Below are 24235 nucleotides of genomic sequence, written 5' to 3' on the forward strand. Positions count from 1 at the left end.
GCAAAGAGAATTAGAGGGCACACAGAAAGCATTTGGTAGAATTCTTGTCTTAGGAACCACTCAAGCTAGAAGAAATTAAGTGTGGGCAGAGTGAAGGCTATGCTACCTGCAAATCAAATCAAAAGGCTTAATGATGAAGACATGGGACTAAGTGTAGTGTCATGTGGAAAAACAGCTTCTCTCCAGGTTCTATCCATTTTCAGCAATGACCATGTAGAACAGATTCAGAAATAGGAGCTATTTATGAGCAGGTTCTATACAAAGTTTAATGATCTCAGTGCCAGAGATTTCTGTCTCTAAGAAGTTTGTGCTAAGTTTTCTCTAATGTGGAGACAACTTGCTTAGGAACACGGATTACACCCACACCTAGTCCAACACCCACTGGATGTCTAACTTTACATTTCACTTAACAAAAAAAAAAAAAAAAAAAGTCGATTGCATCAATAGAGAAACAATCTGAATTTTATCAAATACCCTCCTAGCTACATAGGTGCCTGGCTTTTTGAGCTGAGATCTAGAAAGATCCTGTATCTCTGCCAACTAGCTGGTTGCAGAAAGGGCACTAAACAGGACTTGCCCAGACCTCTAGGCTGGGAGTCAGGTCTGTGAGGATCTTACTTCCATGGTAAGTTTTTGTTTTTTCTTTTTTTCCCTCCTTAAACTCTACGCCCAATGTGGAGCTTGAACTTCCAACCCTGGGATCAAGAGTCATATGCTCTACTGACTGAGCCAGTGAGGTACCCCACTCCCATGGGCCTTTTAAGGAGGTGTATAGTAGAAAGAGATCAAGACACAGAATCAGGTTCTAATCTTGGCTCTGCCACTTCCTTGCAGGGTCAACTTGGAAAGATCTCTTTGCTTTCCATTCCAATGGTCTTTGCTCACCTTTTCTTGCCAAGCCACATCTTAAGTTACTGTTCAGTCTGTGGACTGGCTGCGTAGTCAGATGCCCAAATGGGCCAAGCCTGTGACAGGATCAGATGGAGCAAAAACCAGCTTTCTGGGAGCTGTGACTTCAACAAGGGCTGGGATATTAATTATGTCTGTGATAAATACTTGACCTAATAAATGTTTAGTTAAAAGTTTCCAAATGTTTGGTGAAAAAACTAATACCTCATTTTTTAAGACTCAGCTTGTGTCATGGTCTTGGTGATGTCTTCCTTACTTTCCCTTCCATCCTGGTAGTAGGCCATCCTTTAGGCCATCATTGGACCTTGTAACTATGATAATGTTAACACACTGTATCAATGTCTGTTCAATTTTCTCTCCTATGTAACTCCTGAGGGCAGGAATTATAACTTACTCATTCTGTACTCCCAGGGCCCAGCAGTAAGTAGTCATAAAAACTTTAGTAAGAGACTCCAGAAATGGGCTTGAAAGAGATTCAGTGAGAGAACAGTCGATAGTTCCTTTGGGCTCCAGCATTCTATGAGCCTATGAAATAGGCTGCTGTATTACGAACCATAAATGAAACTAATTGACACAGAGCAGACCCATTAATCAAAATATAATGATAACAATGGCTTCAGTTTATTGAGTCCTTACTACATGCAAAGCAGTGTGCTAAGACATTGTATGAATCACCCCCATTTAATACCTACAAAATAATTCCAGGTACTAATTATTATCCCAATCTGACAGATGAGAACAGTGCAACTCTAAAAGATTAAATAAATCCCCAACCAGTGAGTGGCAGAAAGCCACAGTTCAAAGTCAAGGCTACTTGACACCAAAGCCCATACTCCTCTAACTCCTTAAAGAGGGGGAGGAATGAAAAGTAAGGTGATGTTGATAATTTATCATAGTTCTGTCTTCTAATCCTTCACAATAAATACTTGGTATTTAAAGGAACAAAGACTATTCACGGCGGTTACAGAGCAGCTAGTCCAGCCCCATCATTTTATAGCAAGAGAATCTGCAGCCCAAAGAGACCTATCCAGCCAGGCTCAGGTTTAGCTAGTAGAACAGCTTGCCTGTTCTACTATACCCAAGTATACTTACCCAAGTATCATGGCAGAGCTCCTGCTGTGCTATAACTGGAGGGCTCTGTCACTTCACTCGGGGGTCTGCTCATATGCCATCTGCACAGGGCGATTCCTGACCACATATCTGAAATAGCCTTTAAAAAAATTTTTTTTTTATTTGACAGATCACAAGTAGGCAGAGAGAGGGGAGGAAGCAGGCTCCCCTCAGAGCAGAGAGCCCGATGGGGGCTCGATCCCAGGACCCTGAGATCATGACCAAAGGCAGAGGCCTTAACCCACTGAGCCACCCAGGTGCCCCTGAAATAGCCTTCTTTACTCTTTGTCTTCTTATTCTGCCTTACTTTCCTTTATAACAGGCTCTACTTACATTATGTATTTATTGTTTCTTTTCCCCACTAGAATATAAGCTTTGTGAGGTTAAGACTTTTATTGCTGTTTCTCTAGAGCCTATACCAGTGTCTGACATACAAGCTACTCAATAAAATGCATTTGAATTAATGGTTAAACATTCCAGAGCATCAGTTGCAATGTAATTTTAATGCACTTGAACTTTTCCTTGGCTTTCAAAGCAGAAGGCATTATTTTTGCCTTTATTTTCTCATATATCTGGCCTAATATTTAGTGTATTATGTACATCTGTCTTCTCTCCGGATTTTCAGTTCACCTCAGAGAGGGACCTGGTCTTAGTCATCCATGCATCCCAAAGCCTAGCACAGGACCTGGCATGAACAGCTGTTTAAAAATGCTTGGGGAGGCCAGTGTGGAGAGTGCGAAGAGTGATGGTCAAAGGCACTTTTGCTTAGTGATTTATTCTTAAGGCTCCATCAGCACGTAGAATGGAAGACCCCTCCCACTCTGATGCCTTGGGCAGCCAAGGCATTATACTCCTTCACTGCCTGCTCTGTCTGGAGGACCCGCACATCAATGCCTTGTTTCTCGAGGTACTCCACAGTTGACGGCGGCACCTGGGAAGAGGGAAAAAGATGAGTAAGTCAGGGGAAAGGCACTCTTTTCCTGGGTTTCCTTTCCTGCCATGAGGCAAGGGTTCTCTACAAAATTGGAAAATGACAACAGTCACTACTCAATCACCCAGCATGTCACCATCCAAAATTTGACAAGGAGCCCCAAGGATTCAACAAGGCTTCTAAGAAGTTGACAGAAGCGTCCTGCATGTACAAAGCTTAGGTGAAATGGAAATGGGAAATAATTGATTTTAGAGTCAGACAGTTTTGGATTTAAATCTTAGCAGTGTGACCTTGAGTAAGTGAATTCAATTCTCTGACCCTTTGTTTCCATGTCTGTAAATGGGGATAATAATACCTAGCTCACAGGGCTGGTATGAAAACGAATTCAGCTAAGGCATGGAAAATGTCAGTATGTTGAATGTCTGGGTCAGTCCAACCTGAGTCTAAAGTCTAACTTTGCCCTGTAGGCCAGCTATCTAAAGTTTCTCAACCCCAGTTTCCTCCTCTATAAAATGGGGATAAAAATACACACAGGGTGGTGTGAGGATGGAGTTTACTCACAATGTATGGATGTTGCAGTTCAAATATTTCCTTAGAAAGGCCTTTCCTGACTGCTCCATTTAGAGCAGCCCCTCCTAAGTCACCATTGTCTTCACAGCATTTGTTACGATCTGAAATTGTCTACTCTTCTATTTTCCAAGAGGCCCATGAACCTTGTTTACCTTATGTATCTTGTCTCCAGTGCCTAGAAGAGTGTCTGACCCATAGGAGGCACTGAATAAATGTTTGTCAATTAATTTATATAAAAGATTGCCAATAGTGGCAGCTATTATTGGATTTTTTTTTTAACCTCTGGCTTGTGCTGAGTATTATTTTAAATAGATTTTAATTAGATTCTACCTCCTGAGAAAGAGCCCTGAAATATTTTTTTTAAATGCCCTATATTTTTCTGTGTTTCAACAATTTTATAATAACAACAGCCTTATAGAAAGGAATTACTTTAATGGGAAAAAATAGGTTAAAAATATATATAAATAAAGAGCACTTTTATCGGTAGGGAAGCAGATTTTAGGACATTTATATAAAGGAGAGAATGAGGTAGATCTCTGTATACTTATACAAAGGGCTGCCCACATGTACAGTGTGATCCTATTTATGTAAACATGCTTAAAAGTGTATACATGTGAGGGGCGCCTGGGTGGCTCAGTGGGTTAAGCCTTTGCCTTCAGCTCTGGTGATGGTCTCAGGGTCCTGAGATCGAGCCCCATGTCAGGCTCTGCTCAGTGGAGAACCTGTTTCCCCCCAACCCCCTGCCTGCCTCTCTGCCTATTTGTGAGCTCTCTCTGTCAAATAAATAAAATCTTAAAAAAAAAAAAAAAGTGTATACATGTGTATCTGTATGCATAAGAGTATATATTTGCAGCTGCATGGAGCAACAGACATTGAATTTGGAGATGGTAGTAGGGATCTTTCACTTTTCTACTTCAATATTTCTACATCAACTGTTTTGCAATAAGTATGTATTATTTCTGTAAATACAATAAAAATAAGTATTTTTTCTGAAAGGGGGAAAACGCATAACTTGACTATGTTCAAGAATAAGAAGTTAAGGATAAAAAGTACTATAAAAATTTGAAGTACTAAGAAAAAAATGTGAAGTATTGTGAAAATCTAAAGAACCAAATATTGATAGCTATAGAGCTTGAGAATTCCAGGTGAAGAAGTTCTGAAAAATAGTTGAAACAGAAGCTCCTGGGTGGCTCAATTGGTTAAGCAACTGATCCTGGAATCCCGGGATCGAGTCCCAAATTGGGCTCCCTGGTTGGCAGGGAGTCTGCTTCTCTCTCTGAACCTCCCTCTTCTCATGCGCTTTCTCTCTCTCTCTCACACATACTCTCTCTCAAATAACATCTTAAAAAAAATATGAAAAAAAAAATAGTTGAAACAACGCGGGCCTAGGGTTGGATAGGGACTAGGGACTTCAGCCCTGATGAGGAAGAGTACTAGCTAGCATCCCTTATTTTATCCTGGGCCATCCACTGGCTCAGCAAAATGAGGGTGCATGATATATTGAGAAGAGCTCCCAAGAAGGACATATTAGTAAGATAAAGTCTAAGAGGTCACCAACCGTCCTCAGGAATGCTGTGCTCACCAATACCTACCTTCAAGGCCTCACTCATCCCTCGGCCAATCACAAGGGTCTGCACACCTTTCTTGACAACTTCCTCCACATCTGCAGGCTGCACACCAGGAGAATGCTGAATGTGGAAAGAGAAAGCATACCAGCTACCTGTTCTTTTAACATTGCTTTACAGTTGTTATTCTTGGGGGATTCACTCATTCACCTATTAATTCACTGAGAAAATGTTTACTGAGGTTTATTTTGTGCCAAGCATCATTCAGGGCCCTGGGAATAATAGAAGATTCAATGCCTTAAGGAATGCTAAGTCTAGTGAAAAATATAGGAGACTAAAAAGAAATGTCAATAGTTTTACAAGTGCTACAAGGACATTAGTTCAGGGTGTTGTGCGAACACAGAGAAAGAGCACCTCATTCAGACCTGAAGAGTCGGAAGCATCCCAGAGGAGGTAAACTGAGATGCAAGCTGAGGCCTAAAGGACAAATGGGAATTAGCCAGGTTAAAGGAACTCAGTGGAATAAAGCATTCCAAGCACAGGGACTAGCATGAACAAAGGCTTAGAGGGAAGAAAAGCCCGGAGATTGAAAGGTAGTTCAGTATGGCTGGAGAGACAGGTGAGAGAGTGGAAAGAGAGAGGGTGGGAGAAGAAAGCACTTCACACCAAGCCAAAATTTGGAGCTTTGGAGAGATTTCATAAGAATCAACCTTTTTCTGAGCTCCTTTCCCACTTAACTCCAAAAATCAGCTCTTGCTTTAAAATCTGCCACTTCATAAAGTCTTGCCAGATTCTCCCAGGGATATTAAAGATAAGATGTTTAATAACATTAATCCAACATTAAAGGATGGTGACATCCGAGTTGCTTCCACTGCATGGTGGTGGTAAATGGTAATGGTAAAGTAGGAGTTTAGTAAATACCAGCCCAACCACTGGGCTTCACCTATTACATATCTGTACAGGGATGACACTCTTGAGTACTGAAGCTCGAAAACCAAAGCCCTCCTTCCCTGATTTGTCTTTCTATATCCTTTCATTCAGTCAAGAGGTATTTACTGTACACTTACTCTCTACCAGGTTGTATACACAATACTGGAAATACTGAGATAAGCCAAATAGTTGCGAGTTTTAGGGAGGTACGAATAGTGATTGCGTGGAAATAGTTACAATAGGATGAGATAAAGTAGAGTCAAAGGTTTCAGAAGAGCGAGTGAGTAAATATGAGTGAGAAGTTGTCATGTATGACATGCTATTTTAATTGGATCTTTAAGTATAAGCAGAAAGAACTATGCCTTGATGCAGTGGTCATGGAAGGGGTACATTCTAAGCACAGTTAGACATGGTATAAAGAAAAAACTGAAAATGTCATGAAGGCAACAAATGTACCAAATAAAGAAGAGTTTTTCAGTTTTGAAAGAGGACAGAGGAGATAGGAATGAAATTTATATATTTATAAAGGTAAAAGGAAAGTAAATGAGTCTTTTCATTAAATCCTGAAATATCTTAACATGTTTATAGTTACAGTTTTCATAATACATTTATAGAAATTGCTCCATGTGATCTCTACAGTGATCCTATAAAGTAGCACTAAAACACCCACTCTCGTTTTATAGATAAGGAAACTAAAATTCACAAAATATATACACATTGGCCAAGATACACAACTGTTAAGTAAGTGGAGCTGGGATTTGAACTGAAACATGTTTAACTTTCAGCTTAATGAACTTCATTAGAATACTATAATCCAAGGAGCATCATTTTTGACTCGAAAGAAACAAACCTACGACCTATGACCACATAGAGCTGTGCTTAGCCCAGGGCCTGGCCCACTGTATGTAGAATAATTGCTAGTTCAAGTGTGAACCTGAATCTTTCCTAGAACAATCTCTCTCTTTCTGTCATCTCTCACGCACACATAAGCTAAAAACAAAAAACAAACAGAATGGAATATTTGAAAAATGGTTGATTAATCCTCAAAAAGGAAGGAGTGAAAAACACGAGGTCAAACAGAAAGCAAACAGCAAGGTGAAACTCTTAAACATAGCTTTATCAATAATAACATTGGACTAAAGAGTTTCAGGCAAAGACTGTCTAGATTAAAAAGCAAGACCCCACTAAACACTACTTTACAAGGTAGGCACTTTAAAGACATGGGTTGAAGATGAATGGATAAAGAAGATGTGGTATATATACAATGGAATAGTATGCAGCCATCAAAAGAAATGAAATCTTGCCATTTGCGATGACGTGGATGGAACTAGAGGGTATTATGCTTAGCAAAGTAAGTCAATCAGAGAAAGACAACTATCATATGATCTCCCTGATATGAGGAAGTGGAGATGCAACATGGGGGGGTGGTTTGAAGGGTAGGAAAAGAATAAATGAAACAAGATGGGATCGGGAGGGAGGCAAACCGTAAGAGGCTCTTAATGTCACAAAACAAACTGAGGGTGGTGGGGGGGGGGAGGGAGAAGAGAGAGGGTGGTGGGGGGGGAGGGAGAAGAGAGAGGGTGGTGGGGTTATGGACATTGGGGAGGGTATGTGCTATGGTGAGTGCTGTGAAGTGTGTAAACCTGGCGATTCACAGACCTGTACCCCTGGGGCTAATAATACATTATATGTTTATAAAAAATAAAATAAAATGAAATGAAAAAAAAAAGACACAGGTTGAAAGTAAAATGATGAAAAAAGATAAAACACAAACACTGATAAGAAAGATGGTGTGTGGGTATATATATATATATAGTTTGTTTTTTTTAAGAGACTGGTGGGTGGGACAGAGGGAGAGGGAGAATCTTTAGCAGGCTCCACACCCAGTGCAAAGCCCCATGTGGGCTCAACCTTATGGCCACAAGATCATGACCTGAGCCAAAATCGAGAATTGTATGCCCAACTAACTGGACCACCCAAGAGCCCTTGATATGGTTATGTTAATATCAGATTAAGTAGACCTTAAGACAATAAGTATCACTACAGATAAAGAGTGTCATATGATGCTTAAAGGGCCAATTCATCAACAAAAATATAACAACTCCAAATCTGTGTACTGTTAGTAAAAGACCTACAAAATATAAAGACAAAAATAACAGAACTAAGGGGAGAAATAGACACCATCACCATAGCTGGAAATCTTAACAACTCTCTTTCAGTAATTGATAGAACAAATAAACAAAAAAATCCTTAAGGAAATGGAAGATTTGAACAGCACTATCAATTTGTCCTAATAGATATTTCTGGGTTACTACACCCAACAACTACGGAACACATATATTTTCATGAATACATGGAACATTCACTAAGAGTAAATCTTGGGCCATAATTTAAATCTCAGTAAATTTCAAAGAAATGAAATAATACAGAATATGTTACCTAACAAAATAGATTTAACTGTTTACAATAAGATATTTAGAAAAGCCACAAAATTGGTGGCGCCTGGGTGGCTCAGTGGGTTAAGCCGCTGCCTTCGGCTCAGGTCATGATCTCAGAGTCCTGGGATCGAGCCCCGCATCGGGCTCTCTGCTCAGCAGGGAGCCTGCTTCCTCCTCTCTCTCTGCCTGCCTCTCTGCCTGCTTGTGATCTCTGTCTGTCAAATAAATAAATAAAATCTTAAAAAAAAAAAAAAAGAAAGGCACCTCCCCCCTTTAAAAAAAAAAAAGCCACAAAATAATTGGAAATTGAACAAAGAATTTTTTTTTAAAGATTTTATTTATTTACTTGAGAGAGAGAGACAGTGAGAGAGAGCATGAACGAGGAGAAGGTCAGAGAGAGAAGCAGACTCCCCATGGAGCTGGGAGTCCGATGCGGGACTCGATCCCGGGACTCCAGGATCATGACCTGAGCCGAAGGCAGTCGTCCAACCAACTGAGCCACCCAGGCGTCCCTGAACAAAGTATTTTTAACCAAAGGACAAAAGAAAAATATATCAAAATTTGTGGAATACAATCAAATATACTTAGAGGGATATTTATCACTTTAAATATTTATAGAAAAAAATGGCCTAAAATCAGTGGTCTAAACTCTACTTTAAAAAGCTAGAAAAGGAGTGGTTGAGTGGCTCAGTTGTTAAGCATCTGTCTTCAGCTCAACTCAGGGATCTCAGGGTCCTGAGATCAAGCCCCATGTCAGACTGCTCAGCAGGAAACCTCCTCCCTCTCCCACTCCCCCTGCTTATATTCCCTCACTTGCTGAGTCTCTCTCTGTCATATAAATAAATATTTTAAAAATAATAAAAAATAAAAAGCTTGAAAAAGAAAAGCAAATCCAAAGTAAGTAGAAGACAGAAAATAATGGATATATGTGTACAGATTAATGAAATGGGAACTAATTCAGAAAACCAACAAGGCAAAAACTTGATTTTTTGTTGTTGTTTTAAAGATTTTATTTATTTGACAGAGACATTGAGAGAGGGAACACAAGCAGGGGGAGTGCAAGAGAGAGAAACAGGCTTCCCGCTGAGCAGGGAGCTGGATGAGGAGCCCGGTCGCAGGACACTGGGATCATGACCTGAGCCAAAGGCAGACACTTAACGACTGAGCCACCCAGGTGCCCCAAAACTTGATTCTTTGAAAAGATTAATAAAATTGATAAAACCTTTGAAAGACTGATCAGGAAAAAAAGAGAAGACATAAATCATAAATATCAAGAATTAAGGGGACATCACTACAGATCCTAATAAAAAATCCTAATAAAAAAATACTGGGAACAGCTTTACACTAATAAGAATGACAGATGAAATGGACAAATTCCTTGAGCAACACAATTTATAAAAAATACGTAAGAAATAGAAAATCTAAGTAGTCCTATAGCTGTTAGAAATTTAATTTGTAATTTTTTTTTTAAAAGATCTATTTACTTGAGAGAGAGTATGTGCATGAGCAGGGGAAGGGATAGGAGGAGGGGTAGAGAGAATCCTCAAACACACTCCCTGCTAAGCAGGGAGCTGGATGACCAGGGCTCCATCCCAGGACTCTGGGATCATGACCAGAGTAGAAATCAAGAGTTGGCCACTTAACTGACAGCAAATAAGGCACTCCCAATTTATAATTTAAAACCTTTCTAGGTTTTAAAGCAAAAATTCTAGGCACATATGACTTCTTTGGTGAATTTTCTTTTAAATATTTAAAGAAAATCCTCAAGAAAACATTAACAAATCCAAGGTTGGTTCAACATTGAAAAATCAATGTAGGGGCGCCTGGGTGGCTCGGTGGGTTAAGCCACTGCCTTTGGCTCCGGTCATGATCTCAGGGTCCTGGGATCAAGCCCCGCATCGGGCTCTGCTCAGCAGGGAGCCTGCTTCCCTCTCTCTCTCTCTGCCTGCCTCTCCATATACTTGTGATTTCTCTCTGTCAAATAAATAAATAAAATCTTAAAAAAAAAAAAGAAAAAAGAAAAATCAATGTAGTTCACCATAAAGAAGAAAAAAGCATGTAAATTATCTCAAATGATACATAAAAAGCATTTAACCAAGTTAATGTATTTATGATCTAAAAAAATTCAGCATGGGCATCTCAGTTAGTTAAGCATCTGTTTTGGGCTCAGGTCATGATCCCAGGGTCCTGGGATGAGCCCCACATTGGGGGGAGGAAGGTGGTCCCTGCTCAGCAGAGAGCCTGCTTCTCCCTCTTCCTCTGCTGCTCCTTCTGCTTGTGCTCCTTCACTCTCTCTACCTCTCTTTCAAATAAAAACCTTTATAAAAAATTAAAAAAAAATAGGTGAAGTATTTGAACACACACTTTGCCGAGGAAGATACATGGATGGCTATGAAGAACATGAAAAGGCACTCAATATCATAAATCACCATGGACACATATTAAAACCATAATGAGATATCAAATGCTAGTGAAGATATGAATTAGATCTATCCTACATAGCCAGCGGAAGTGTAAAGTATAAAACTAACTCTGGAAAACAGCTAAGCATTTTCTCAAACAGACATTTATCATAGACACACACAAATCCCCCCAGAAAATATTTATCACACGACTCAGCACATTCACACAAAAATATGTATATGAATGTGTACAGCAGCTTTTTTGGAGAAAGGAGAGATTAAGTTTTTTATTTCCTAGACTTTGAAGTCGCCTTTCCACTATATACTTTCCCCCTGTTTTATTGAGATATATATGATGTACAGCATCATGTAAGTTTAAGGTATGCAGCATAAAAAACTAACTTAACATATTACTATAATAAGTTTACTTAATATCCATCATCTCATATAGATACAAAAAAAAAAGGGAAAAAAGACTTTTATTCCTTGTGATGAAACTCGAGACTTACTCTCCTGACAACTTCCACATATATCATACAGCAGCGTTAGCTACAGTCATTCAAAGCAGTCTTATTTGTAGAAGTCCCATGGAAACAACCCAAATCTTCACCAGCTGGTGAAAGGATAAACAGACAGTGTCATAATCTAACAATGGAATACTACTCAGCAACAAAAAAGGACCAAATTATTGCTACAACAATACAAGAGAATCTAAAATGTATTATAATATGTGAAAAAAGCAAGTCTCAAAAGACTACATACTGTATGATCTCATTAATATGACAAGTAAATATAATGTGTGTATTATCAGGTCAATTGGCAAAATATTAGTAATATCTGTATATTAAATTGTATCAACACTTATTTCCTGATTTTGATAACTGTATTGTGATTACATAGGAGAATGTCCTGTTTTTTGAGAACTTCATACAAGTATATAGGGTAAAGGAGTATAAGACCTATAATAGTTCAGAAAAAATATCTATTGATAGAATGATAAAAAATATGATAATATGTTAACATTTGGATCTGGGTAAAAATGAGAACTCTTTTCACTATTCTTATAACTTTTCTGTAAGTCTGGAATTATTTCAAAATAAATATATTTTTTAAAGTATATAGTATAGGCAGGATATAGATTAGCCAAAAGAGACCACATACAGGCACAAATACATACTCCCGCTGCCTCATTTGGTTAGCCAAGGAAACAAAACTTAAAAGAGCCAGGTGGCTACACCAAGCATGAGCAAATGCAGCATATCTTTACTGGCTTTCTCCATGGCTCTTGATTCCTTATGGAGTGTGCAAGTGCTGCCAACATTTTTCACCCAGTCAGTGAATGTTCCAGAGCTGAGAACAAAAAGCCAGTCTCTCTCACTAATACACTTTCATATTCAGACTTAACGTCATTAGCATCTTCTTAAGGAACTGACACTTCACACTGTATGAGCCTACGTTTACAGGACTATCAAAGAGTGTTCTAAGTTGGAACACCCGCGTGTCAAAGAGTGAACCAAACTGATCAGCAGTTAGGGGTATGTTCCTCCTTTTGGAAGACGATGCAGAGCTAGTGCCCAGGTGGCTCTGAACAGTACCTCTGGCTCCAGCTTTACTGTTCTTCAAGATCAGAGGAGAATGGGGGAGGGCAGATCCTTTTTCTGGAAAGTTATTTCGATTCATAAATGTTTAAAAGGCAAAATAAAGGGGGTGTTTTTTCACATGATTACAATGATTGGTTCTTAAAGGAATGTAAGAGGATTAGATTAGATGCCTTTTTAGTTCAATGGGTCTGTGATCAATCCTAGAATCACTCTGAGCTGCAGTGATGCCATACAGAACTTAAAATATTTTTCTGGGGCTATGACCAAGGTAAATATTTAATAGAATTACAAATCAGGATTGGAGAGCTTCACCTTCCTTAAGTAAATGCACTTAACTGAAATATCAAAAGATTGCTTCATCTAACAAAGAATTCCATCTTCTTTGAGGAGCGTCATGATTGCCAGACAATAAGAGCTCACATTCTAGTATAAGGAAACAAGACACTGCTCAAAATCAAGCGAAAGGTCAGAAAGAGTGCAAAACCATAATCCTTGGGAGATTCAGAGACTAAAAGACAGCCGCAGCCCATCAGAGACGCTAGATCAATGGAACTCAAGTGACAAATCTGGCTGCTGCGTGCTAGACTGCAGGCCCACGGTGTCACATACAGAGCAGTGAAAGAGAAGTCTGCAACAGCCTGTGGATCCAGGCACTGACGGGTGATTACTCACAGCCTCATGCAGAGCCTGTGATTGGAGCATCAGGCTGTTATTGAGGTGTCCTCCACCTGTCACCAGCTCATCCTCCGCTTCTTCCAGTCCCTTGGGGCAAACCACTAAGGCTCTCTTCCCTGCGCGAGTGTCTGGTTCTGTTCCTCTTCTTTAAGAGGCTTTCTGTCACACCATGTGAGGTTGTAAAAGCTCACTGTTTTTTCTTGAGGGAAGACTATTAATTGTGGGAAAATGTCCAGCTAATAATAACGTTCATTGTACCTGCTAAACAACAAAGTGGCATCTTAGATGGCTGGGACATCTCCTCCTATTTTATGTTAAATTTGAAAAGAAAACATTCCTGAATTACACTTTCAAGGAAGCATTTCCTTCTGCTGAAATAAGCGGTTAGTGGCAATGCTGTTATCTGTCTGTGTTGCTGATAAAAGCAGATTCTGTGAGTGAAGGTTAAAGGATCTCTGGTATCTGTCCCCCGTGGACATTGCCTCACATTCTCATTATCATTTGCCTGAATTAAGAGCCTCCTAAACGATCTTCCTGTCTCTGCCAGCGCAGAGGCATATTTGCGTTTTGTGTTTTGTTTTTAGTTCTGGTGACAGAGGCCACACTGGCAATCTGGCAAAGCCTATGGCCCCTTCTCAAAATAAAATTTTAAGATGCACAGTATCAAATATATAGAACTGCAAAGACAACAGATTTTATACAAGTAAAATGGCTGAAATATTAAAAACAGATATGCGATCTAGTAATCTGCCTCTTTATTAGTTTAGAAGAGTGGAAATATTTTCCAAAAACTCGTTGGCAGACTTGCCCTCACATCTCCTCGTGGCAAGTGGCAGACTGCTAGTTGTTCTTTCAAAATCCATTCTGCCTCTACTCTGGCTCATATGGCCCCCCAGCTAGAGCCTCTATTTTCTGTTCTCCCTTGCAATTAGCTATGGCAATGTGATATGCTATCACCAATATAAACTTCAGTGGAATATGAGCAGAAGAATGTATGTATGTATCTGGATATGTATTTGCTTATTTTTTTTTAAATACAGAACAGATAAACCATAAACTAATAAAGATAGTCACTGACCTATTGGAATGAAGTAGGTATGGGATAGTAGAGACAGGAAAAGGAGTAAGACTTTCCTAAGTGTACCTTGCTAAATTGTTTTGACTTCTGAACCATATACATATTTTATATATTCAAAAAAATTAAATCAACAAAGACAGGAAGTAGGGGGACACTTAAGACAGCATGCCAACAGAATCAAATGACCTCAATTATATCAAACCGATGATACAACAAAAAGAAAAGATAAATGAAGTTAACTTTTTAAGTGTTCTGACTGTACGCCTAAATGGGATGTGTTCCAAGTACGAAAACACCTATAAAGATCTTGAATTTGGGGGCACCTGGGTGGCTCAGTGGGTTAAAGCCTCTGCCTTCTGCTCGGGTCATGATCCCAGGGTTCTGGGATGGAACCCCGCATAGGGCTCTCTGCTCAGCGGGGAGTCTGCTTCCCTTTCTCTCTCTCTGCCTGCCTCAGCCTACATGTGATCTCTGTCAAATAAATAAATAAAATCTTAAAAAAAAATAAAGATTTTGAATTTTATTTTGTGATCTTGATGTTGGTAGTGGTATTGGTGTAGTGATTTCAAAACTGTTTTGTGTGTATAGTAGAACACACCAAATAAGTAATTATATTGATAGATTTTGGAACTCGGGTTCTCTGTGGGAGAAGAAAGGCACAGATATGGAATGGGGGAATAAAAGAATCTTGAGGTGCTGGATTAAACTGGAGGTATCATTATGAACTCATTTTTACACACACACACACACATACACACACACACACACACACACACACACACACACACGGCTCTGTAAACTGAAAGGGTATAGATGGAGTGATGTCTCAGTAACAATGGGCACACCTAATATCCAGCTCTTGATTTCTAGATGCCGTTCTTCACTAAAAGGAACCGGGGCTCCTTGAAAAAATGGCTGAATCTAGGGATAATATATCTTACTATCCCAGAAAACAAGGCAGTGGTAAAAAACTGATGGGAACATATCAAAAGAACACTGGTCTGGGGAGCCTCAGTGGCTCAGATGGTTGAGCGTCTGCCTTCAGCTCGGGTCATGATCCCAGGGTCCTGGGATCGAGCCCTACATCAGGCTCCCTGCTCAGCGGGGAGTCTGCTTCTCCCTTTCCCTCTCCCACTCCCTCCGCTTGTACTCTCTCGCTCTCTGTGTCAAATAAATAAATAAAATCTTAAAAAATAAAAAAAGAAGAACACTGGCCAAGTGTGGGACAATTTTAACCTCAAAAATATTACTAATCGCAGTGGATTAAAACATTATCTTATTCTGCTTAAGTGGCTGTAACAAATGGCCACAAATTGGGTAGTTTATAAACAATAGAAATTTATTTCTCACAGTTCTGGAGGCTAGAAATCCATGATTATGGATTGAGTTTTGGTGAAGTCCCTCCTCCTGGTTAAGAGCCGGTGCCTTTTCTGTTCTCATGTGGCGGAAGGGATCTTTCTGCAGCCTCTTTTCTAAGGTACTAATCCCATTCATGAGGGCTACACCTTCATGACTTAAGCATTCAAAGTCCCCACCTTCTGAAACCATCATCTTTAGGTGTTACGACTTCAACAAATGGATTTGGGGAAGGCACATACATTCAGAACATAGCATATATTAAATTTTAAAAGATAGTATGAGCCCATAGTAATACTACAAGAGTGGCCAAAGGAAAGCTCTTCCTTACATCAGAATCCAGCTAATAAATGTGAAGGAATGACAGAAACACCATCATTTTGTAACCATTAATTTAGTAAAGTCAGGCAAAAATCAGTGGTCAATGCTAAAACCACTGGCTGAAAAGGTTGCTGGGGAACAAGATATTATAAAGTTTCAAATTATTACTCTACAGAGTACTAACTGATTACAAATGGAAAAATGTACCTTTACCACCATCTAACCCACATGATCAAACATAACTTCATCAGTAACTGGACAAACTGACTTTACATTGCCCCCAGATATGATACACTGAAGACAGGACAACCTGGGAAGCATTCATGCCAAAAATGATTAACTTGCATCTATAATCATGGTAGAAAAAAATCGGACAAATCTAAATTGTAGACTGTTCTACAAAACAACTGGCCTAGACATTTCAAAAATACCCATGTGATAAAAGAAGAAAAAATGGGGAGCAACTGAGTTCCTTGAGTATGATTTTATGATTTTGTCTGGCAGAAGGCTTTGTTTTAGTAGATACAGGCTGCAGTGTTTAGGATTCATATAAGTATCAAGTGTCACAATGTAACTTACTTTCAAATGATTCAGCAAAAATGTCATTGAAAAGGGGAGAGGGAATGGGGTAGGGTGTATGCCAGAGAAAGACTAAGTAAATATGGCAGAATGTTAACAACTGGTGAATGCAGGTTGATGGAATACAAGTGCTTATTTTTTATGCAGGTTTGAAAATTTTCAAAATTTAAAAAAAGGAGAAGAGGTTCAACCGAGAAGCAGCTCAGCACAGGCCTTCTGTTGTCAACAAGGTTTACAGGGTGAATGGGAAAACAAAAGCAAAAGCAAACAAATCCAAGTGGTAAAAGGGTTAGGAATAGCTCAGCTCAGCTGTCTTTCCGTAGGTAGCATTACCCTGAGCACCAGACCCTCTGGTGTCGTCAATTCTACAACCTTCTGAGAACTATGTTCTATTTTATACCTATTGCCTGTCTTATATATAAAAGTAAAACCACAAAACCAACAAAAGTTATAGAGGACATTTTGGGGACTTCAGGGAAATTTGAAGTTAGGCTATATACTAGATAATGTTATTGTACCAAAGATAATCTTATTTATGATAATGATATTGTAGTTATGTAGGAGAATGTTCACGTTCTTGGGAAAGAAATGCTGAAATATGATATCTAACATTTACACTCAAATGATTCAGGGGTCGGGGGAAGTGTGTGTCTGTGTGTGTTTAGAGAAGAAAAGAAAGTAATTGTTATACTTGAAATTATTAGATTAAGGGTATAGGGGAGAGATACCTGGGTAGCTCAGAAAGCATCTGCCTTCGGCTTGGGTTGTGCTGGGATTGAGTCCTGAATCAGGCTCCCAGCTTGGCAGGGAGCCTGCTTCTCCCTCTGCCCCTACCCTGCTTATGCTTGCTCTCTCTCTCTCTCTTTCTCTCTCTTTCTAACAAATAAATGGATAAAATCTTTTTTAAAAAAGGGTGTAGGGGAATTTACTGTGCTATTCATATAGGCATTGTATAGGTCATACGGTTTTCAAAATAACAAGTTGGAGTAAAGTTTCCACATTTCCTTTAGTTGCCCTTGGGTGGTTTGGCTTTCTCCCCCAACCCCCTATTTATTTATTTATGTATTTATGTATGTATGTATGTATGTATGTATGTATGTATGTATGTATTTATTGGAGAAAAAGCGGGGAAGGGGCAGAGGGGGAAGGAGAGAGACAAGTGGACTCCACACTGAGTGCAGAGCCTGACTTGAGACTCAAACTCAGAATCCTGAGATCCTGACTTGAGCTGAAACCAAGAGTGGGATGCATAAAAACTGAGCCATCCAGGCACCCCAGTTTGGCTTTCTTTTCATTTTAAACTTGTTATATTTGACTCCTTTCACCCTAACAAAAGAATATATACATGAATGACCCATGTATGTTTACACATAGTAACGTCTTCTCCTGTAAGACAATTATTACTTCAGAATAGAAATGAGCAAAGACAGTATGAGATAGTAGAAAAGTATGGGCTTTACAGTAGGACTCAGGTTCAAATCCTAGTTCCAATAATGATTAGTTGTGTGATCCTGGAAAAGCTGTATTTGACTACATACATAATAGTTGTTTCATGACTGGTAGAGTTTTGGGAGGAGGTAGTAGTATTTAGTATTATTTAACAATAGTATTTAGTATTTTTATTTTAAGGACACTAGTTGAAGACAATACATTTTCTTGGTATTTCCATTATGTAATCATGATAAAATCTGCTATATATATTTTTTTTTAATATTTTTTTCAAAGATTTTATTCATTTATTTCACAGACAGAGATCACAAGTAGGCAGAGAGGCAGGCAGAGAGAGAGAGAGAAAGAGGGAAGCAGGCTCCTCGCTGAGCAGAGAGCCCAACGCGGGGCTCGATCCCAGGACCCTGAGATCATGACCTGAGCCGAAGGCAGAGGCTTTAACCCACTGAGCCACCCAGGCGCCCCTATATTTTTAAATATTTTTTATTTTAAAGAGAGAGAGAGCACAAGTAGGAAGGGCAGGGAGAGGAAGAAAGAATCCCATGCAGACTCTGCACCGAGCCTGGAGCTCAAAGTAGGGCTCACTTTCACAACCCCAAGATCATGACTCCAGCCAAAACCAAGAGCTGGACCCTCAACTGACCATACCACCTAGACAAATCTTCCCCTTTTAAACTAATTAAAAAGGAATCACAACATGGGGACTTGGATGGCTCACTCGGTTAAACATCCAACTCTTGGTTTTGGCTCAGGTGGTGATTTCAGGGATGGGGGCTTGAGCCCCACGCAGGGCTCCTTGCTCAGCACTGAGTCTGCTTGTCCTTCTCCTTTCCACTCTTCCTCCCCCCATGCCCCTCTTCTCTTTCCTTCCCTCTGCTTGAGTTCATTCTCTCTCTCTCTCTCAAATAAATAAATAAATAAATAAAATCTTGAAAAAAAAAAAGGAATTATAATGTGATTCCTCAGAGAAGCCTCTGCCTTTGGCTCAGGTCAAGATCTCAGGGTCCTAGGATCGAGCCCCACATCTGGCTTCGCAGGGAGTCCGCTTCTCCCCCCGCCCCCCTCTCTGCCTGCCTTTATGCCTACTTGTGATCTCTGTCAAATAAATAAATAAAATCTTAAAAAAATAATAAAATACAGATGGACCATACAAAGTGCTATCGTAGAGGCACAAAGTATTACAGAAATAACAAGAGAGCAGCTTGTTCTCACAAGGATTATCAGGAAGTGCTTCAGAGAGGAGATAATACAAAGGCTAAGAATTGAAGAACATGTAAGACTTCATCAGGTATAAAGGGAAGCAGGTAATTTCAAGTAAATGAAATGGTTTTAGCAAAAGTACAAAGGAATGAAAGATCATGGTAAGTTTGTAAGGGAGTAAGTATTTGGTATGGAATGACTAGGTCTTCAGGTGTGTTATAAAATATAGGAGATGTGGATTGAAAGGAAATTTTGGAAGTGTATCATTATAAAAAATGAAGTATCTACTATGTAACAGGCACTGTGGTAGAAGCTTTACAAAGATGAACATATTTAATATTCAAAGCAACCCCCTGAAGTATATTATTTTCCAGGTCCCACCCCCAAGAGATTCTGATTGAGTAGGTTGGGAGAATGAGGGAGATAAAGAACATGCATTTTAAACAAGCACTCTAGGTGATTGTGATGCAAGAGATTCATGAATGACACTGAGAAATACTGACTGAGAGAAAAGAATGAATTTGCATGAAGGTAAGTTGCATACATTTAAAAAATTTATTCTTCCCAGCCCATGCCATGCTCTTACATCAACCTATGAAAAACAGACATTATTATTCTTCTTTTATAGACTGAGGCACAGAAAGGCTAAATAACTTGTTTAAGGTTACCAGCTAAAATGTGACAGTGCCAGGACTTACGAACCTAAATGTCTACTACATATCTCTATCTAGAAGCCCTAATATAAATTCAGGTTCAACATACACCATTTTCTCTACTCAGCCTTTGCTCTAAACATAAACACATTTATTCCTGCTCTGATATACCCAATCTCAATGAACAGCACCACCATGTACCCAGTTATCCATGCTAGAATTCTCCCTCGCCTGCTAAATCTAACAAATCGCCTTATCCTGTCAATTTCACCTTCTTAATAGTTTTCAAAGTCTCATTTCCACCCACACTACTACTGACTGAAAAATAACAGCTCCATCTATTGCCTATATCCCATCTAGCACAGTACTTTAATCCTTAGATCAGCCCTGTGAAGTAGGCTGTCTCCATTATGTCAATGAAGACTCCATGGCCTTTGAGTCCATGTCAGTCTGCCCCTATCTAGGTGAGCTATAGATCAACACCTCGGTTTTTCCTCTCTCTCTCCCAGCTCTTATCCCAACTAGAACCTCTAGTCTTCTAGACTACCTCCTCTTGCTTATCCTACTGACAAATAAAACTTTTTTTTTTTTTAAGATTTTATTTATTATTTGACAGAAAGAGAGGGAACACAAGAAGGCAGAAGGGGAGTGGGAGAAGCAGGCTTCCCACAGAGCAGGAAGCCTGATACAGGGCTCAATCCCAGGACCCTGGAATCATGACTGGAGCCGAGGCAGATGCCCAATGACTGAGCCATCAAGGCACCCTGACAAATAAAACTTTAAAGATCAAAATTAAATTTATGGCAACCCTTTCCTATCTTCCTATTATCATCAATGGTACCTCCTTGGTTTTATAGGGTTTTTTAGTTTTACAGTTTTTTATAGTTTCAGTTTTATGGTTTTTAAGCTTAAAGTTTATATGAGGAATCATGATATAGTAGGAAGGAATGGGAAATAAAGTTAGAATGTGACCTGGGTTTGCTATTTGATTTCACTTTTTTTTTTTTTTAGCTCTGTGTCTATGCAAGTTATATAACTTCTCTGTCCTTAATTTTCCTTAAATAAAGGATGAGGTTAATAGTAATATTAATTCATATAGTCTTATTTGGGAAAAGCACACTATATAGTGTTAAATCCATTTCTGAGGAGGAAAAAAATCTCTTCAATGTGGCACACTCATAAATTAGTACTCCAATATATCTTATCGCCATAATCTGGATAATCTTTGTCAGACATATCAGTCTCCTGCATAAATCTCAAGTGACTATGCCTTGTCTACTGAATAAGGTATAAACTCAACACTACAGACATCTGTGAACCATCCTACTGCCTATGTCTTACACTCTGGCTTCACTCTATAAAATAATACAGTGGAATCATTTGGTTCAAAAGCCTTATGTCTTCTTATTCCTCAGCCTTCTCTCATTCTACCCCTCCTATATCTCAATCCTTTTAACCATCCAGTATATTTCTTTAAGATCAAGGTTAGTAGCTAACAAGCAACTAGATGTTTGGATGGAAATGATGACAGCATGTGGTTCAAAACCAAGGCATGAACAGAGAGCATGTGCTGAAATTCTCTTCTTCTGTGGAGCCCAGTTATGTAGGTATGACTGTTTACTATGCAGATTTATGTAGGTGTGATTGTTTATAATGTGATAAACTATTACACTTGAGGAAAATTTCTTTAAACAAAATGCCTGCAAATGCTGGATAAAAATAAGCATCCCTTGAAATGCTTAGCTGAGCTTGCAAAGGAAAGGGAAATTCCCAGAGGCCAAAGTGAAGAGACAGTTGAAAATCAGAATGATCAACTGATATTGAAGTACCAGCACTTGCCATTCTTATATTCTTTTTTTTTTTAATTTTTAATGAGAAATTTTATCATTGGAAGTGTCTGTCCTATAGAATGTGATACTCTAGAAGTATAAAATCATTTTGTTTACAAATTATATACATTTGGAGTTATAGTAAACTATTCATATGCTAAGGTTTTCAATATTCAACTATTTTTTCATTTGTGTACAGAGGTTTGTTTCAGGGGTACTGGTCTGTGATTCATCAGTCTTACACAAAACTCAGTGCTCACCACAACACATACCCTCCCCAATGTTCAACACCCAGCCTCCCCAGCCCTCCCACTCCCCCTCCACTTCAGCAACCCTCAGTTTGTTTCCTGAGGTTAAGAGTCTCTTATGGTTTGTCTCCCTCTCTGGTTTCATCTTGTTTCATTTTTAACTCTCTTCCCCTATGATCCTCTCTGCCTTGTTTCTTAAATTCTGTATATCAGGGAGATCATATGATAATTGTCTTTCTACAACTGACTTATTTCACTCAGCATGATACCCTCTAGTTCCATCCACATTGTTGCAAATGGCAAGATTTAATATTTTTTGATGGTTGTGTAACATTCCATTATACACACACACACACACACACACACCACAATGGAATATTATTTATATATATGGGTGTGTGTGTGTGTATACCACATCCTTTACTCAGTCATCTCTTGATGGACATCTGGACTCTTTACATAGTTTGGGTATTGGGGACATCACTGCTATAAACATGGGGGTGCAGGTGCCCCTTAGGATCACGACATTTGTATCTTTGGGGGTAAATACCCAGTAGTGCAATTGCTGGATTATAGGGTAGCTCTATTTTTAACTTTTTGAGGAACCTCCATAGGTTGTGGCTGCACCAGCTTGCATTCCCCTAACAATTTACGAAGGTTCCCCTTCTCCTCATCCTTGCCAACATCTGTCGTTTCCTGACTTATTAATTTAAGAGACACTCTGAGACTAGGAGGCAAGCCTTAAGCAAGGAAATGTGACACCCCTCCCAAATGGGCAGCGTGAGCGGGCGTTGGTGGTATAGTGGTGAGCATAGCTGCCTTCCAAATGGGCAGCGTGCCCTTCTTAAACCCATCTTCAATAAAAGAATTGGCTGGGGTGCCTGGGTGGCTCAATGGGTTAAAACCTCTGCCTTCAGCTCAGGTCATGATCCCAGGGTCCTGGGACCGAGCCTCACATCGGGCTCTTTGCTCACTGGGGACTCTGCTTCCTCCTCTCTCTCTCTCTCTCTGCCTGCCTCTCTGCCTATGTGTGATCTTTGTCAAATAAATAAATAAATAAATAAATAAAAGAATTGGCCCAAAAAATCCAGGAAAAGGACAAAGAAAGCTCTCTGTCTCAGCCAGCTGGGGCTCTGTGTTGGGGGAAAATGTGTCCCCTGAGAATTTATAATCACAAACTTGCCTACATGTTACTTTGGGGTTCAAATGTACACTAATCAGCATGATCTGGGAAGCTCCCATTCAGGAAATTAACTAATAGTTGTCCCAGATTGAAAGTAATGTAGGATGTCATGAAGAAACAAATATAAGTTTTTGACAGGACAAATGTCAAAAAGGACATAGACCATTCGGGTCTATGATAAAAAATTATTGTCACAGATAAAAAATTGTTGTCAACCTAGAACAGCCAGAAAAATTAGGATTAATAAATGAGAACCTTTTCAGACAAACAAAAATGGAGAGAGTTTATCAAAAGATCCTCACTAAAGGAATTTGCAAGGATAGCAATTTAAAAAAAAAGAAAGAAAAGAAAGAAAGAAATCAATTTACAATTGATCCAAATTGAAAGAAGGGGTGATAAGCAAGGAAACTGGTATACATGTGGATAAATATAAGCAAACATTGATTGTAATGATTAAAAAACAAAGTATCTTAATTAAATAAGAAAATAAAATTTCTACTTTTAAAGGAACTAAATTATTGGATAACAATAATGTATAAGATGGAAAGGAAGTGATTAGAGGAAAGCGTACTAAAGTAAAGATAAAAATTAATTTTAGACCTTAAGGTGTTATCAGGATGAACTACACACAATTCCTAAATTCAACTCTTTTTCTAGAAAATATTGTTAATTTCATGTGGTTCAACCTAACATATCACGATTTTAAAGATAACTACTGAGAGGGCACCTGGGTGGCTCAGTGGGTTGGGCCACTGCCTTCGGCTAGGGTCATGATCTCAGGGTCCTGGGATCGAGTCCCACATCGGGTTCTCTGCTCAGCAGGGAGCCTGCTTCCTCTCTCTCTGCCTCCCTCTCTGCCTACTTGTGATCTCTCTCTGTCAAATAAATAAATAAAATCTTAAAAAAAAAAAGATAACTACTGAGAAAATAGAAATAAAAAGCACAGCTTACAAAAGAATAGAGAAAAGTAGAATAACATCTCAATACAAAAAAGTGGACAAGAGGTGGTACCATTAATATAAAAGTGTGAATATGAAGAACAATGCAAAATATTGGTTGTGGCTACAGATAGGTATTTGAAAAGTATAAAGGAAATTCAGGACACTGATAAGGGTGGAGAGAAAGAAATCAAATTTCTAAGATTTTATTCTTAAAACTTGAATGTGAGGTCTATTATTCTTCCCAATTTGCAATGAATTAAACTTATT

The 24235-nt window shown here is 39.1% G+C and overlaps 1 protein-coding gene across 2 annotated transcripts in view; it reads right to left on the reverse strand.

The window, feature by feature from the left end:
• Window positions 1-2778: 2778 nt before the first annotated feature.
• AAMDC (adipogenesis associated Mth938 domain containing) overlaps window positions 2779-24235 on the reverse strand; it is a 38417-nt gene continuing 16960 nt past the window's right edge. For both annotated transcript variants that reach the window (XM_082749580.1, XM_082749581.1), the window contains exons 3-4: window positions 5113-5208; window positions 2779-2950 (exon numbers count right to left, since the gene is read on the reverse strand). In XM_082749580.1, coding sequence (XP_082605706.1) covers window positions 2810-2950; window positions 5113-5208 — 237 coding nt within the window. In that variant the 3' untranslated portion in view covers window positions 2779-2809. The remainder of the gene's footprint in view (window positions 2951-5112; window positions 5209-24235) is intronic.

The sequence above is a fragment of the Mustela nivalis genome (assembly GCF_964662115.1).
Source record: "Mustela nivalis genome assembly, chromosome: 9".
NCBI lineage: Eukaryota > Metazoa > Chordata > Mammalia > Carnivora > Mustelidae > Mustela > Mustela nivalis.